Source organism: Lissotriton vulgaris, chromosome 10 (genome assembly GCF_964263255.1).
Source record: "Lissotriton vulgaris chromosome 10, aLisVul1.2, whole genome shotgun sequence".
In the NCBI taxonomy this organism is placed as follows: Eukaryota; Metazoa; Chordata; class Amphibia; order Caudata; family Salamandridae; genus Lissotriton; species Lissotriton vulgaris.
The window spans coordinates 784,522,480-784,540,473 of NC_141698.1; the positions used below are offsets into that span (position 1 = coordinate 784,522,480).

At 44.2% G+C, this 17,994-nt stretch overlaps 1 protein-coding gene across 1 annotated transcript in view; it reads right to left on the reverse strand.

Annotated features, from left to right (window-relative positions):
- JAZF1 (JAZF zinc finger 1) overlaps positions 1-17,994 on the reverse strand; it is a 641,974-nt gene that overhangs the window by 173,321 nt on the left and 450,659 nt on the right. Inside the window, exon 3 of the mRNA XM_086941708.1 lies at positions 11,748-11,944. Coding sequence (XP_086797834.1) covers positions 11,748-11,944 — 197 coding nt within the window. The remainder of the gene's footprint in view (positions 1-11,747; positions 11,945-17,994) is intronic.

Below are 17,994 nucleotides of genomic sequence, written 5' to 3' on the forward strand. Positions count from 1 at the left end.
CCACCAGAGGGGATGAGCAGAGCGCATAGCCAAAAGCCATGCACTGTGGCCAAAAAACATGAAATTCACTGAAACAAACACATCTAAAAACTGTGTATTGAGTCTAACTCTGACACACCAAGTAAAATTAGCTAGCCATGGTTCACAGCACACACCACACACGTGCCATAACTTTCACCATCAGGATGCTCAAAACACCAATTTGCCAAAGACGCAGGGACAACAACAAAAATAGCTAACTAGATAACATCATGGTGGGTGGCATGATGTTTATCGTGTGAGTTGCTAACCGTAACTGCAGTGGTTTTGTGCGTTTGAGTCAGAACTGTAGCTCAGTGTTTAATTGTGTTTTTTTCAATTAATATATATACTTATATACTTACCTTCATGATGTTTTGGTAGTCGTTACCTAGGTCACAATATTTTGACCACAATAATCTAGTATTATTGGACCAGTTTAGAGCCCCAGGACATCTCCCTATCCCAAGAATGGAAATTCTGGATCGTGTAGCGCTGCCAGGGTCTGGAGCCGAGCAGGGGTGGCAGCATGAGAAGTGATCAACCACACACTCTTTTCTCCCAGCTGTGACTCACCACAACTGGATGAATGGAGAAATGCAGTGAGGCCTGCCGTTTCAGGATCACATAACAAAATGATATGCATCACTCAGCACCTCTCACTAACATGCGCAAAGTGGGTGGCAATTGTATCCACCATTTTATTTGTCTTGCATGGTACTTGTAGTAAGTTGTTCGTAATAATTACACTGTGCTTGCTATTAAAATTGTTGATGTATATATCATTAAACAGAGAGTAGGATGCTTATTTAAGGAGTATATAAACGCTGATTCACTATAAGATTGGAGAGTGGGCAAGTACAATTTTCCTGTGGTAGAATTAATCGTAATGAGAGCTTGTTGGCTGGGTGTGGATCGTTGTTAAACTGCAGTGCCACACCAGTTTTTGCATGCTGTACCGTATAATTATGGCTCGTGGAAGTGTGTGCCAAGGTGTCTATTGACTAACCCATGCACTTTACCTGATTTGACTTTTCAAACTATTGAACAAGATGGGCGACATTCTTGGCGCTCTTCTATGTGCGAAGTCAATACATTTCTGACTCCCAGCCAGTTAGCACCACACTGGTACTTTAGGGGTTTCTGTACAGGATATCTGCCTTAATACAAAGAATAATCCTGTTGTTGCAGTAAGGCTGCTTGATGGCTCTTTCATGAATCTCAATTGATACAGAAAGAACTTTGGCGAAAACCATGCGAGTGAGCGCTCTCAACTTCAGATTCATGTAGGAGGCGGTGGAGAGAAACCAATGAATAGAACCAGTGAAGATGGAAATGCTACAAACCAGCCTCAGCAACCATGTACATGTGAGTCGCAATCACTACAATAGATACATGAGCACCAGAGAATCCTGATCCAGTCGCTCTATGTCACCCACAGTCTTCTTCGGCCAAAGGTTCCAACATGCAATGGCACGGGTATGGAGGCCATCTTCGGAAATTAGATTTGTGATGCCTTTTTTTCAGAAACCCAAAATAGAGTGCTTTCTGCACACACACTCAAAATCTGGAATCAGCCCTCTCCAGGGATGGAAGTTGTTTCAAACCACTTTCTATACTTTTGAAGAATCAAGACATGGAGTTTCTTGCAGTAAGTCCTCTTTTCCTGCAGGAAACAGTCCATGAACGTCAACACATACCTGCTCTTCTTATGGACCCTGTTGGACCGTAGGCCCAATGTCTCAGCGCCGAGAAACCGTAGTGGGGTAAATGTACATTACGTAAGTTATTAAAATAGGAAAATGTGAACTACCTTCTCTGTCCAAATAACTGAATAACACGTCCACCACTCAAATTACTTTCATATTTCACTATGCTAATTCAACACTAATCCTTTATGGGTTCCGGAGTAGCGTGCTACTCGCCAAAAAAGCGCTTCAAAGACCCATCAGGGGTAACAAGCGCTATATAAATGCAAATCTTTTCCACTCTTCTATTCCTACCCTTCTCAATAAAATAACTGACTAACATATCCACTACTCAAATTACTTTCATTTTTCACTATACTAATTCAACACTAATCCTTTATGGGTTCTGGAGGAGCTTGCTACTCGCCAAAAAAGCGCTTCAACACCCCATTAGGGGTAACAAGCGCTTTATAAATACAAACCTTTTGTCCCTCTTCTATCCTTCCGCTATCCTTCTGAATCCAAATAACTGACTAATCTATCTACCACTCAAATTACTTTCATATTTCACTATATTAATACAACACTAATCCTTCATGGGTTCCGGAGTAGCGTGCTACTTGCTGAAAAAGCGTTTTGACGCCTCGTCAGGGGTAGTAAGCGCTATATAAATGCAAATACAACACAATAATCAAAATCAAGTTGCTCTCAGATTTGAATTTACCTTAAAAGACATGGATCACTGCACTCATAAACAGAGATGAATATCCGAACATATTTCGGGTCGGCAGCACCTAAAAAACTACTTCTGATGCAGCACAGAAACTAGTGGTAGATCGAAGCAATGTAGGTATACACATGCACCTTTATGATGAATGACACACAGCAAGCAAGCAAACGCAAGAGGGAAATGGTGTGACTTGCTTAAGGATGCCATCCAGTGAATGATGTTACAATAGGACTGAAATCCCAAGCAAACCTCATCCAACAAAGGATGGAACATTCTACAATGCTCATTCTTTGCGATTGTTGGTGGTGCAGCAGTGGGTAAAGAGAACACTTCTTTCTTCACTAAATCGGCCCTTTAAGGCCAGTCCTTTCCACTATTTATCTTATGTCCGAAAATATGTAAATGTGAACTCGGGGACGGCCAATGCTTGAAAAATATTCAACTCTGTTTTATAATGTAACTGTCCAGAGACGTGTTTAAATTTTCTGTAAAGCCATTAAGCTAATACTATGCTTGCTGGGTAGATATCTAAGTAAATGACGTCAGAAACGATATTTGGAATGCAAACAGACCGACCGACTTTTATGATCATTTGAAAACTCATTCTAAGCTATTCTTTCATTCTGGCGGCGTCCAAGGAACAGCCCTTGTAAGGGGGCGAGCCGTGATTTAAGGACATGGAAAGGCAGAACGGCAGGTACGGTCTTTTTAAGGGGAAAACCACACTACAGAGCTGCACACAAAAACACAATGACCACATAACCTTTTACATCATGTGAAATGCAAGGCGAGGGACTTCTACCCGAGGAGGAGAACCATTGTGGTGCAACAGCCGCCCATCCTCCCATGTTAAACAGTGTGCCAGGGTGGGTTGATCTAAGAATTAGATGTCTTTCAACAAGCATTTACAATGCAACGGTTTCGCCTTCGGAAAAGTTTGAGCCATTGGCATTGTAAATGGCAAACTTTTTATTTATGTGTTGGTTTTGAAAACAGATAAATAAATGGCATTCTCATTTACAATGCCAATAGCTTACTCTGTCGCAAATGCAAGACGTATTGCATTTGCACACACACACCCACACAAGAGCCCCCCACACACACACACACACAAGAGCCCCCCACACACACCACACAAGAGCACCCCACACACACACACAAGAGCCCCCCACACACACCACACAAGAGCCCCCCACACACACCACACAAGAGCCCCCCACACACACCACACAAGAGCCCCCCACACACACCACACAAGAGCCCCCCACACACACGCAAGAGCCCCCCACACACACACGCAAGAGCCCCCCACACACACGCAAGAGCCCCCCACACACACGCAAGAGCCCCCCACACACACACGCAAGAGCCCCCCACACACATACGCAAGAGCCCCCACACACACGCAAGAGCCCCCCCCCACACACACACGCAAAGAGCCCCACACACACGCAAAGAGCCCCACACACACGCAAAGAGCCCCACACACACGCAAAGAGCCCCACACACACGCAAAGAGCCCCACACACACGCAAAGAGCCCCACACACATGCAAAGAGCCCCACACAGAGGTCAGGGGTGGCACAGAAGCAGAGTTTCACCAGCTGAGGCTCGCATGAAGCCTCTAGCATGAAATAGAGGGAGGGTAAGGGAGAAGTGATGAAAGAGAGGAGGTAAACAATGAAGGGAGAGCTCCATACGTGGGGCGGGGGGTCGAACTTGGCCAGAGGTGGAGGAGGTGTACCCCAGATTCGAGTGACTGCCCCTTCCAGCAATCTCGGAAGCTCTTTTCATGAGAATTTGTTTGAAAAAGCAGGTGGAGCAAGTTGTTCCAAGGGGAATAGCTGTTTTTATTATTACTGCTGATAAGTTATCTGTGCCGCCTGCTCTTGTAAGTTTTAGCATCTCATCCTACTCAAATTGTAAGAGTCACACGTTCTGCTGTTTTGCTTAAAAATTGTGGATGTTGAATAAAAGGAGCGGTTGTGAGTACCAAACCATTCAGAAGGAGTTAACAGAGAAAAAGACGCTTGTTTATGATAGTGAGAGAAGTAGTTGTATTACATGGGATGTAGGTGTAGAGGTAAAAGACTTTACTTCTGGCAGTGTTACCACACATTCCATGTATCAGCCTGATATTCAAATTCCTGAATGTGTCACTGTAAATTATATGAATTCATCTCAAACTCACACAGAGTCAAGTTACCAGGAAGCGAGTGATGAGGTTGAAGAATCAGTGATCTTAACACTAATGTTTCTAATTCTTCTACTTCTGATTCCACTGGCAATGGTACTAGAAGGATAACTGTGTTGCCTGTAAAATACAATTATTATTTGTATTAGGTGATACTGTGTATTCTCCTTTTTCACTGTATCGCTTTTGTTTTTACAGCTTGGTTTGAACATTTCTTATCTTATGGTGTATGTATTCTCACTCTCTTGTTTTGTTAAGAAAGGGAGATATATTGGGGCTTTGTATTATTCATATGCAGGTGTTCCTTATGTGCACGTGTCTTCTTACATGTTTACTTTTGGATGTGGATTCTGTTGCCCTGGTTGCTGCTGTTGGTCCATCTGACATCCCAACTTGATGATAGGCCAGGACAGCAGCGTTTCGAGAGGCTCCTGTCTGCTCTTCGTGGGCGTTATTATTGGACAACTCTCGACCACACAAATAAACCTTGGCAAAGCAACGTGCGGGTCCGAGTCCTGGAAAGGCAGAGGCATTGCAGCTCAGGAGTGGGTATCTCAGCAGAGCAGTGTGTGGGTCCCAGTACTGGAGCAGTCGCGGCGCTTGGGCTGGTCTGAGAGGCACTAACAGAGCTGTTTGGGACACATTACTTCGCCAGCAAAGGGTGGTGCAAGGAAACAGCAATGTGCGGGTCCTACTCCTTTGACAAGGTCAGGACTGAGGTGGTTCACTTGTTTAGAGTTTTCTAAACATGTTGAAAAATGATTGACCCAACAGGTACAGCCACATCTTACAGCCAGTGGCCCGAAAACTCAAATGTGCACCCTAGCATCATCCTAGTGTCAGAGCTGATTATACTAGTTGAACAGTCAAGTTGTTTCTTCCGCCGAAGGAGGCCGCAGATAGCAGTAGCATGTTTCCACCACAGGAAGAGGCATATCAAGTTGTGTCTTATTTAGGCATCAAACACTCCTCTATGAAAGTCTGCTATTTGAAGGGGGCAGACAAACGCTATATTTTGAAGGAGTGGTTTGATTGCGGCAATTAAGGAATCTGGAATTTAATGAGAAGGAATAACACCACAGGCCTCACACATTCTACCATCTCCAGAGCAGCCGCAGCAGGCAAGAGCAGTGGAGCCAGCTGGAGGGATTTCGAGAGAGGACTACAAGGGGAAATTAAATAAATAATTAATTTTCCCTCTTGGTCGTCTCTCCAAATCCCTCCCCTACCCCCCTTCCCCCTCTTACCTGCAGCGGCTGCTTCAGAGACTCAACTATTTCTGGATGTTCAGCAACACACATCAAAATTCCTAAAAACTCTATTATGTCGCAGCAGATAGGTTTTTAACCAGCAGTTTGTATTTATTTATTTTATAGGAATAAAAATGCAGTACGGAGGCATGGTATTGCTTTAAACATGGTGCAGTGGACGCCACTGGGAATAGACATGATGTGTTGGAGAGAGGGTGAGACTAGACACAGCAATGCATACCTACTACTTTACAAGTGGTCAGAATTTTAAGGCTGACCTTGAATTCACATGGAACCTGTTGTATGAAGTACACCCAGCACCGACAAAGACCCAACCAATGGAAGCACTGTTAAAAAGCCAGGATGTAAATATCATGTGTGGTCTACCCAGAAGAAAGAGCCACACAATCCTAGGAGGTATTATTAACCAACATGAGAAAATACACCCTGTGAAGGTCCTATCAGAAGCAGCAATTCCTGGAGCTTGGAAGAGTGGCGAGGTGTGGCGTTACGACCTAAGATGGAGGCTGCAATCTAAATTCACTCCATGTCATGCTGCTTAAATCCTAAAGAAACCTGTCAGTGCGTTGTATACCACCACTGGTGCAGGCAATGTCAAGTCATCAGAGAAGTCGTATACCCAGTTGATTATCTTCTAGGGACCCAGGGAGGCTCCGCAAACTGATGAGAACACAGATGAGGCTGAATGTCTGAAGTGTCTCCAAAGGCTGCAGGGATACATGATAGGGCTAGCCATTAATATACGGGTAGGTGAGGTACACCTGACCCATGCTGAGAAAGTGGGACCTTAAAGGAGGAGGCACCCAACCAGGCCTGGTCTTACAGCAAGTACAACAAAAGGTGGATCCCTGCAGGCCGAATTCGATCACTGTCTAACAGAGTGGTGAGGCCAGCTGAGGTGCATGAGAGGGGTGGCAGAGTGACCCACACTGAAGGACGACAGTCAGGGTCCCTTGTTTACTAGTGTGCTTACCGCGTGGCTCATGCTGGGCGAGTCGGGCTTCCCTCCTCCGCTCTCGGCTGGCAGCAACTCAAGCACGCACCCCGATCCGCCGCCAATGCTGCTGGAGGAGCCCGGGAGGAGGCGCGGCTTCTCCCCCTCCCATGGAGTCCCGGCGTCGCGTGACGTCGGCAAAAGCCAAAGAATCTCGGGAACGCCCCCGTGTCTGGTCCGGCATTGATGGACAGGCCCCTCGTCCAATGGCTAGGCTCCATTTATGGAGCTAGCCAATGGGACGGGGGGCGTGTTCCAGAGTGCCTTACTGTACTCAATAGATTTCTCTGGAGGAGGAGCCTAACGGCTCCGCCCCCCAGCGAAACCTAAAAACAGGAAATTGAGGGGCAAGCGTTATTCAAGTTTGAAGATGGATTTGGGCTCGGAGTTGCTTTCCTCCAGGGACGTGTCTCCAGCTTCTTGAAGAATCGGTTCTTCGCCTACAGCTAAGTTTTGTGCTTGTGCGGTTGATTTTTACTGCTATACGTGTCATGTTGTCCTGAATAAGTAGTGTCTGTTACTCAGGGATCTTGCAGGGCAGAAATCAATTAATTAAACATTTCTAGTATTATTAACGGCAATGTACCTGCATACCAGTGGACAATAACCGCTCTGTCATTCTATAATACCCCACACACTGCTGTCTCACTGCCATAGTTACGTTCTGTACCCAAGAGTGTTGCCGATGATTGCTTGAGATTTGAACAGGCACCTTTCAATGATTGTCTTCCTGGTTCAGTTCTCAGCATGCCTTCTTGATTAAACTACCTTCTAAACCCATCATTATTGTAGTTAGGACAGTTTCTCAGTGAAAGGTAGTTATCACATTTAGATTAAAAATAGTGACCGTTAGTCGGAACATTACAGTGTTTTGTTATGTCAGCATGTTATGAAGCTTCATGTCTAGGTACAAAGCATACAAAATATGATTGTCACAATCAAATTTGTTCTTCGTCAGTGGCAGTGAGTGATTGGTAGTAGTGTGACTAGGTTTAGGTGAGTGGGTGACGCTATGAAAGTGATAACTTGGGAGGCTTTGGAGAAGTAGTGGTCTGAGTGGCAATATAAGAGTTGAGTGAAAGTGGGGAGATCATGGTGTCAGGAGAAAGCATAGCGGCGTGGGTAATAGTGTGGCCCTGGGTAAGAGGCAGTGTTAGTGGTTTAGTGCCAATAAGTCTCTAAGCGTGTCAACTATAATTGGCAGTAGATGACTATTGTAGAGGGTGATTGTTTGCTAATGAAGATGCAGGCTATCCGGGAAATAGTTGTAAACAGGTTTATGATGGCTGAAGGTGTTTAGTTTGAACCTGTTGATGGGGTTGGGCAGAGTTGAGATTCTGGGTAGGTGCATACCATTTCAAGACTATACGTTCTCACTGCCTTATAAGCCTGGCTTTATCATGAAATGCATTTGCTTTGAAATGCACCATTTGCCAATCTTGATCCAATTTTCTCTTGGGATTGGGCTCAACCTGTACCCCACTTTTGCTTGCTTCGCTTGCGGCTTAAAAGTCATGCCCAACTTTTGCGCCCCACTGCTTTCAAATGTCACCAGCTGCCACTCGCCAATCGTATGCTTACCTTTGACCATGTGCAGCTCTCTGCTGCTTTTTGGCTTGGTTCAAGCTATAGGAAATACTGTATACATACATAAAATTCCAATTTTCATCTAACAATCGGCAGCTTACTGCCGTGCCATTTTAAAAGTTTCAGGATTGTCAACGTTAGAAGGACTCTATATGCATCTTCTGGTTTGATCTTGTGCATTTTGCGCTGCTTATTGCAGTAACCAGTGAAAAGGCCTGGTCAATAGGTCATAATTCTAACTCAGAATTCCAGCTACCTCACCTCACCTCACCTCACCAAAAGTGTGTGATCCTGGGAAAGCAAGTAATCTCCCTGTGCCTCGCTTTCTTTACCTGTCGAACTTTAAAAAAAAGCTTAGACAACAGGTTAAACGTTATTAAGTGATATATAAATAACTAAAACGTAACCTCTCCTGCAGTAGACAAACTGACAGCTGAGGGACGTGACTTTTCTAAACGAGGGGCCCAACTGCACTTGAAAACAGTTAACGCAAATGGATGGAGTGGCTGAAAACAATCCCTATGTGTCTGGAAACCACCCTGACGGAACAAACAGAGTAGGCAGCCCTGCCCGGATCAGCCAGGATTCTAGGTTCCTTGGAACTTAAAAAAAAAACAGAAAGTAAAGACAAGAGCGGCATGTCTAAAGAGGTTGGGTAGGTGCCCCCTCCCTGCCAGCGCTACTCGGAGTGTGACAGGGGTGTCAGGGAGCAAAGCCCGCTGCCAGGCAGTGCCATCTGCAGCCGCACAACATTGTCTCCGGCAAACAAACACATCTGCTTCTGCCAGTGCGTCCCCCACTGTGCCGCCCATCTGGAGCAGGTGAGCTAAGAGGCGGGTCGCAGGGCACAGCGGGGCCCAGGGGAGGGGGAGATGGCACGTCGGGAAAGCGGGCAACGCGGCACAATGTCACATCCTGCTGGCGTTGTGTGCCGAGAAGCAGATTAAATTACCCTCGTTAGCGACCGTATTTTAATGGCTGTCTATGCCTAAGTAGGCAGGACACTTGCAGTCTCACCCTAACCTCTGCCATATGCTCACGCCATGCCATGGCCTGCTAATAAGCAAGCTACAACCGCCACGGCAGGGCTTGCTAATAAGCAAGCTACCCACGTGGTTACCACAAACTGGTGCTGGCGTATTGGGCTAGTAGTTATGCCCCCCTGGTGGCATCCAAAGAATCTTACGCAATAGCCAGGATATCCGCAAAATGGCCTGGCGAGCAGACCACCTACCTGGAAGTGTGCGCGCGCCCTGAAGCTCATATGTTAGGCCAAAAGGACAGCAAATGAGCCCTGTATGTGCCAAGAGGCAATTTAGTTAGTTGGCAGCATGCGCTATAAAGCATAATTCTAAACACAGAACGAGTCGCTTTAAAGGTAAACCCGGCACGAGGTATGCGGCGCAGCTCGGACACGGGTTACAAGCTACGCTTGAAGTGCACAGCTATACTATAATAATAATTATGCGGTACATTATTTCACAGGAGGCAAAAGTGCCCGACAAATAATCTACTTGTGGCTATTTTACACAACATTGAGATTACTGTAGTGGAAATAAATTCATTACGCCCATCGGAATAGGGCGCTGAAGAAGCAGGTGACAACCTACTGGTATCATTCAGACTATACCCTCGTCCACCGCCCCAGAAACACAATTCCCATTGCCCACCTTCAGAGCGCTGCGGCGTTCTGGAAGTCCCCAAGTGCTCGCAGGACAACGTCCCTCCCTTATCTCTCCCTCCCAAATCAAACGAACACCAACCTATCAGCAAGGTGCAGAACGCGCCCTGCGATGTGTATTCTGGCAAGTCTCTCGGCTTGTCACTTAGGTGGGAGTAGAAAGCCAGCAAGGTGTTCAGCACGAGGACTCGTACCCTGTACCCTGGAATCGAACTGGAAGCCTGCAGGAGCCCGGGAGGAGGCGCGGCTTCTCCCCCTCCCATGGAGTCCCGATGGCTGAGCCTGGCCGCCATACTTCTTGTGGGCCGCCGTCTTCCTTCTTCCCCCGGGCGGCGGGGGGGCGGGCACTTCCGGCCGGCCGCGCTAGGATTGGCCGGCCGGCTGAAGAAACCCTCGAGCAGGCCCTGGGTCCTAGTGCCTCCCACAGGGCTCGTGGCTCAAATAATGGTTACCTGTTGTCCTTCATGCGGCCCTGGGTCCTAGTGCCTCCCACAGGGCTCGTGGCTCATGCTGGGCGAGTCGGGCTTCCCTCCTCCGCTCTCGGGGGGCGGGCGGGAGAGGACGAGGGGGGCGGGAAAGGACACGGACGTCGGGAGGGAGGCGGGAAACGTGGGGACGGCGGGAGGAGGGACACAAGGCAGGACAGCAGCAAGCACTCTCGGGGGGCGGGCGGGAGAGGACGAGGGGGGCGGGAAAGGACACGGACGTCGGGAGGGAGGCGGGAAACGTGGGGACGGCGGGAGGAGGGACACAAGGCAGGACAGCAGCAAGCACGGCCCGGCCGGAGGAGACTCGGGGGCGTTCCCGGCGTCGCGTGACGTCGGCAAAAGCCAAAGAATCTCGGGAACGCCCCCGTGTCTGGTCCGGCATTGATGGACAGGCCCCTCGTCCAATGGCTAGGCTCCATTTATGGAGCTAGCCAATGGGACGGGGGGCGTGTTCCAGAGTGCCTTACTGTACTCAATAGATTTCTCTGGAGGAGGAGCCTAACGGCTCCGCCCCCCAGCGAAACCTAAAAAGGCGCCTATTTGAAAGGCTGTGGAATACGAAACATGTTCAGGCTATTCTATTACTTAGATGTATGTATGTCTTGCGGCGCCATGTCCGTGTCTTCACCATTTAACGTCAAATAATCAATAAAACTGCCATTAGCCTACCCCACCTACATTAATGCATGCATTGTCCATTTTACTATGTAAAACGTTTCTAATCGTACTGTTAAAGGTGCTAATTAGATTTAAATAAACTACAGAAAAATTGAAACTAAAACGCTACACAAATTATTGGCCATGCTAAGAATGATCAAGATTTTTTTTTTTATCTGGCTTATGTTGCGCATTAAGGCTGTGCATGAAGCCTGCCTTGATGGGCAAGTCCATTAGTGGGGCTGCTTACCATTTCTCAAGGTTATGCTCAAGCCCCTGTGCTGCAGTGACAGAAACAAACAAAAGTTTTCACACCAACCTGCTCTGTGTTGTTCCCTCTACTATGCTCAGAAGCAGTCTACAAATAGCAGGTTGAGCTCCAAGAGTACCAGAACGCTGCATGTGCCTCAGCGTTCTCCTCTAGAAGAAAGACCCTTACCTGTTGGCGTGCTGCTTCGGAATGAAGAGGATGGAGTGATGGGAGGGGTAACTGGTGGAGTAAGGCTGCCACTGCTGTGGCGAGGTGGAGTGGACACATTCCCTCTGGACACTGAACTCGACAGAGTCAGCGAGAGTTTGGGCTGGATTTTCTTCTTCAAGGTTTCCTGCTCGCGCCGAGCAGCATCCGTGACAAATCTGAAAAGCAGAGAGAAACACGACTAAAAATTACCTCATTTGAAAAATCAAACTGGGCGTGATTGCCCAAATAAAAGACCAACAATTTGGTCTGACAGTTGAAGAGCCTCTACCTTAATACCACTTGGGTTACCTGCAGAAATATATTTTATGCATTGTATTTCTCAAGAACTTACACATTTTGGTGACTCTATCTGGGTTAATTACTATTTCTCTCATTTTGATTCTCTATATTCCTTTATATCGCTTTGGACGTTATACATATTCTACATTCTCTGCAACTATTAAAGTGTCTATTGTTTGCATGTCATGGACGTACATTTAGATCAATTGTTATGAATTCTGGATTTCAAAACATTTTATAAAATAAGTAAGCCCATAAGAAGAGACTTAGAAATTATTGTCGCTAAACACATATTGGGTTTGTCATGTATATAGTGACGTGAAATCCTTTTCTTTTAGAGTCTGAAAAGTCAATAAAGCATTTTTATATAATTAATTTGGATACATTCGTTACTTTATCCTCACCAGTGACGTTCTGCAAGAATTACACCTGGTGTTTTGCCGTAGTACAATAGGCTTGATGAGTGTGTGACCACCGATGATGCAATGGCGCGCTAAAATACACGTCAGGGGGCATGAATGACCTCACAGAAACACAAAGGACACGTAGCAAAGCAATGATCAGTTTCAATATCATAAAGTAGAATTGTGGTAACCAAAGATTGAGTAGTGTGGGTGATAGCGCAATCATTAATTGAGAGAAACGAAATACAGTGGTCATGGTCCCAGCAAGAGTGACACAGCTTCAATAAACAGAAAAGGAGTGTTCAAAACTTTCTATGGACGCACAACTTATATAACTAAAAGAGTCAAAAGTAAATAGCACATGGGTATATACACATTGGGTAAAGAACAGCTTATATTTTAATATACGTTAATAAGAAGGGCTAACATAAAGCAGCACTCATTTAGGATGCAACAAGAACTCAGCGACGTTCCTAGCTTGTCCAGACTTATTTCAGACATAAAATCTCAATGAAAAATAGTAAACAAAACAACCTTAAAATACAATGTTGTGAAACTAGCGTTAGGGGCATCCCTTTAGTGTAAAAAGTAAACTAAATACTGAAAAGCAATGGCCCAAAAGGAAACGTTGAATTTGTGTTAATAGATTTTACTGGAAAGAATATTAAGGCTTCAAAAGACAGGGATATATTTCCTGCGAACCAAATTTTTGAAAGAACCAATCACGAAAATGCCCTTTTCTGGTTTCACCTCCATAGATGTTTGGTTTGATTGTTTTGGGTCGGATCAATGGATACCTTTCTCACAGATATACTGACTTGCCCCTTGAATTCCTTCAAGCTGATTCACTGTAAGCATGAGGCACTTATAACATACTTGTAAGATTAATTGTGTTACCAGTTTAAGAATTAATTTTTGTTTTTCATAAATTTGTGTTTCTTTTTATAGCCATATATGCTTAGGGCTACTACTTGGTTATATGACTAGAGAGGAACATATCTGTGTAAGTCCATCTGATAACATTTTGTCCTGCGTCCACCTCATGTTGGGCCATGCCTAGGCAGCGCTTGCACTGTGTCTTCCAGACATGATGTATTTAGCCTATGGGCATAAAGCTCTGCCCTCTTTCCGCCCTTCTTTTTAATTGGCTCCTGTCTCTGTCCTTTGTAGATGGTGGCCTTTGATTGGCCAATAGGCTTACTACTCTCTTTTTAGTACCGCCTTGGCTCTTCTTGTAACCTCCCATGAGGACACCCCTTTTACATGTGTTGTTACTCCCTAGGTTTTAATTGCAGCCTCAGAGCACTAGTTTCTTAAAAGCCCTCAGGCAGAACACACACTTTGTTCTAAGCAAGGATGGCAGTTGTTACTTTACTCACTAGCACATTTATATGAGACCTTCTATAAATGTCCCTTCATCGGCTCCACACAGAGTACAACCTGATCCGGAATTAATATCATTATTCTTTTGTTCATTTCAAAGCTACTAATGATATATATATATATATATATATATATATATATATATATATATATATATATATATATATATATATATATATATATGGACATAGCTATTTGAATGTACTTGTGGTTTTGTCTTGCATGCAATGCATTATGGGTAGGGTGGATTTACCATATATTCTGCAGGGTGCAGTACCATATGTGGCCAAAAGAGGTCCCATGGGACCTCTTTTGGCCACATATAGTACTGCACCCTGCAACAAAGCTAGGTAAAAAAACATTGGCATTTATAATGCCAATAACTCAAACGTTGCATGGTGCAGTACTATATGTGGCCAAAAGAGGTCTCATGGGACCTCTTTTGGCCTCTAGGGGTCGAAATGTTGACGTGTTATGAATAAGCGTACCACGCCCAAATAGACATGCTCATGGCAGGATGTAAATCACATGTCTCTTTAGGGTTATCTATTGTATTTGGACACAATAACTAATTCCTTTATATATGTCCATTTTATTGAATGTTTTTCATTGTGTTAGTACCTGTGTTATTTTTTAGGCACATTTATATATGTCACAAACAGTGTTCACAGTCTGCACTATATCCTTTTCTGATGTATTAGCACAAAAGATATATGACTTTTTAATATATCTAGCTTACATATTCTTTCAAGTAAACAGTGGTGTTGTCATTTGTAATGTGTGTCAGTAGTGTGTTGTGACGTATCATTAATTGATGGTCCTAAAATCTTGGTGGACAGACTTTACTCACAGAAAGTAATCACACGTTACATGGCAGAACCTCTGTCTCTATACTGATTTAGATCTCGTGGATGCTAAAACTGGCCCAGTAGCCTTTTAGCAAGGGGAAAGGCACAAGCTAATAGCAAGTGTAAATGTTGAAAGCTGTATCAGGACATCTTACATTTAATCAATCGACATAGTGCTTAAATATTATAAAAAATATATACTCCTATATATTTATACAGTCACAATGCATTGTGACTGTATAAATATATAGGAGTGTATATTGTTGATATTGTGGATAAAAAGATAAAATGTAAAACAAAATAAAAATATATTTTTGGATAATATTTAAGCACTATGTCAATGTAAGATGTCCTGATACAGCTTTCAACATTTACACTTGCTATTAGCGAGTGCTTTTCCCCCTTGATATAGTTTTCTCTACTAGCTAGCAAGTTTTCATTTGTGTTAAGTAGGGGTCCCCTTATTTTTTCAAACCAGTAGCCTTTTAGAACAATTACAGAAAATCAGGGAGTTCATACATAAAGTGTATCTCAACGCTCTATCATTCTGGGCAAATCACTTCATATCTCTGTGGCTACCAAATGAATGTGTCCATGTTTAATGTAAATTGCAAAAAACACAGTTGATGGACAGAATGTAGAACAATGTCATACATTCACCCCAGTACAAGGATCTGGGCCTAAATCCATCGTTTTTTTGCACTCCACACCACCCTGGGTTAGACACTGGCTATATGCAAATCAGCTCTGACCCTGTGCCCCATGGGAACAGTCCAGTCCGAACTACGAGGTGCATCTCTATAGTAAGCTCTTCAGGGTAAATAATCCAAGTAGACAGGAAATACAGTTCGTAGATTGAGTTTTAATCCAGGAGTAATTTAAAAATATTTGACGAGTTGTAAATCTCCTCGTATTTCTCAACTGAAAAGTGCAATATTTTTCTTGCACAAAATGGCCGCCAACGTGATTAGCGTGATGACGCTAAACGCACAATCGGTCAATGAGAAACAATGCGCGATGACAATACACGCTCCTGCGTGTTATCATCAGTAGCGCGATGACGTATAAACGTTTGGCGTGTAACAGGAGAAGGAGAACAGCTGGATCGCGTCTCGAGCCGAGAACACCGCTCGTGTTCAAATAAAGCCAAGTAAGAGGATGACGGTTGAGACAGCAATCTTCAACAAAGAATATTGAATATCAGTTAAAAAACTCACAGTTCTGGAAATAACAGGTTGAGGAATCGAAGCGAAACACTTTCTTGAATTCTCCGTTTTTTCCCCTTCCAAAATATAGTCTATCAATATCAACAAAATAATCCTTACTGTCGGTGGGTCTGAGATCTTGAAATTGAAGAGTTTTTCTTATTTTTTAAATAAAATCGTCGCCAATAAATATAGTAAGCTCTTCAGGGTAAATAATCCAAGTAGACAGGAAATACAGTTCGTAGATTGAGTTTTAATCCAGGAGTAAATAACCCACGACTAGCAGTAACAGAGAACAGGCTCGTAATGACATAAAGAACACATCACAGCATTCTTAGAACATAAGTAAGAACATTAATGAAACATTCCTTAAAGTAGCAATGTATAAATAAATACAGTACATACTACAATCTCTGGAGCACTGGTATGAAGCCTCATGTACACAAGCCTGTTCCGCAGCCAGAAGCAACAACCCCCTATTAGTATATGAACCTTAAATAGACAGACGCCCCTCAGCCCCCTTAAAAAAAGCACAATCAAAACATGACCGCCAAAGCCTGATACGGTTTTCCCTGCAGTGCTGAGACAGGAAGACATAATGCTGAGATGTAGATAAAAACACATTCACATTAAATAAAAGCAGAATCCGATAAATAGGAGGATATGTCAGCGCAAAACATTCTGAGGTAGTTGTGGTAGGGAGTTGCCATTTTGATGCATAACATATTATTAAACAAGATCTTCATGGGGCACAAAAGCATCTCATTCAAAGATAGGCAACACTGTTGTACCAGAAGAGACATCTGAACATTCCGCTCAGACAAATAAAGGGGAAATGCTTAAATCTAAATTTGATTAGAAACCAATGTTCAAATAAATCTTCTTTATTTCGTTAAAAAAAATCGTCTCCATCACAGAAACAGTGAGCGAATCAATACCACCTTGCTAGCTTGAAGTCTGCTGTGCTTGATCTGCGCAGTTATCTTCCCCCCACAAATATCAACAATGTTTTGGGTTTCCTAAATCATATTTTCCGATGGGATAATTCAATTCTGGTGCTCACATTAATTATTCTCCAAAACAGCTTAGCAATACCTTGCTAAGTTTAAGACACTGTGCAGTGCAATGACAAATGTGCTGCTCTGTAGATTCCAATGTCAAGATATATATGCTGCCAACAAGTGACTTAAGAACACAGTGCCAAGATACATATGCTGACCTGGGGAGCATCGTGCCAAGATAAATATGCCTTGCAGGATCATCGTGCCAAGATAAATATGCCTCTCAGGACCAAAGCGCCAAGATAAATATGCCAAAATAATTATGCAGGCCTAGCTGTTAGTGGTAAGCAGCAGTACAGTGGCATTAAAGTAAGTCATACGGCCACTGTGTCACAAATCTCCACTGTGCATGGGCGCTGGGTCATTTTCAGTCAGAGTGAGCAGATGGTCTTCATGCTCCATGTCTGTTTCATTGATGTGGGTGACATGTTTAATCACGGATCTTGCTTTGAGGAGGGTGCCCCTGTTGCTGGCTAAGGAGGGGAGGGGCTATGACAGTTAAAAGGAAGGGAAGTGTGGGAGGTTGTGTGGCATAAAAACTGATGTCAGCTGTAAGTATGGAGGGAAGCTATTATGTGTGGGCAGACTAGTAATGTATCTCTAATGGAGCCCCCAAAGAGAGTGGGAGATTGGAAAGCAAGAGATTTTGAAGTATCAGTTGAATGAGAAGAAGGCTAGATTGAATTGTGAACTGAAGAAATGGGCATAGTAAAAGAAGTTTAAGATTGTATGAAGGGGGCCAAATGGCCTAAAAGTGCTGCTAAATTGCCATCAAGGAGTCTATGGAGTGAGTGTGAGGAACATTTGCACTGGACAGTGGCAGATATGATGAATAACGCCTTTTTTTGAGGGAGGAATCTTCCGCTGAAAGAAGGCAGATTAGTTTGGTTGGCATGCATCTTCACTTTCTTGTTTTCAGGGTGATAGTCAGGAAAGAGTGGGGACGGAGTACAGTTGAGAAGGTGTGTTTATTACCTAAGTGGGATCCTGTGGAGAAGACAAGGGTGAAAATAAAGCAGATGGTG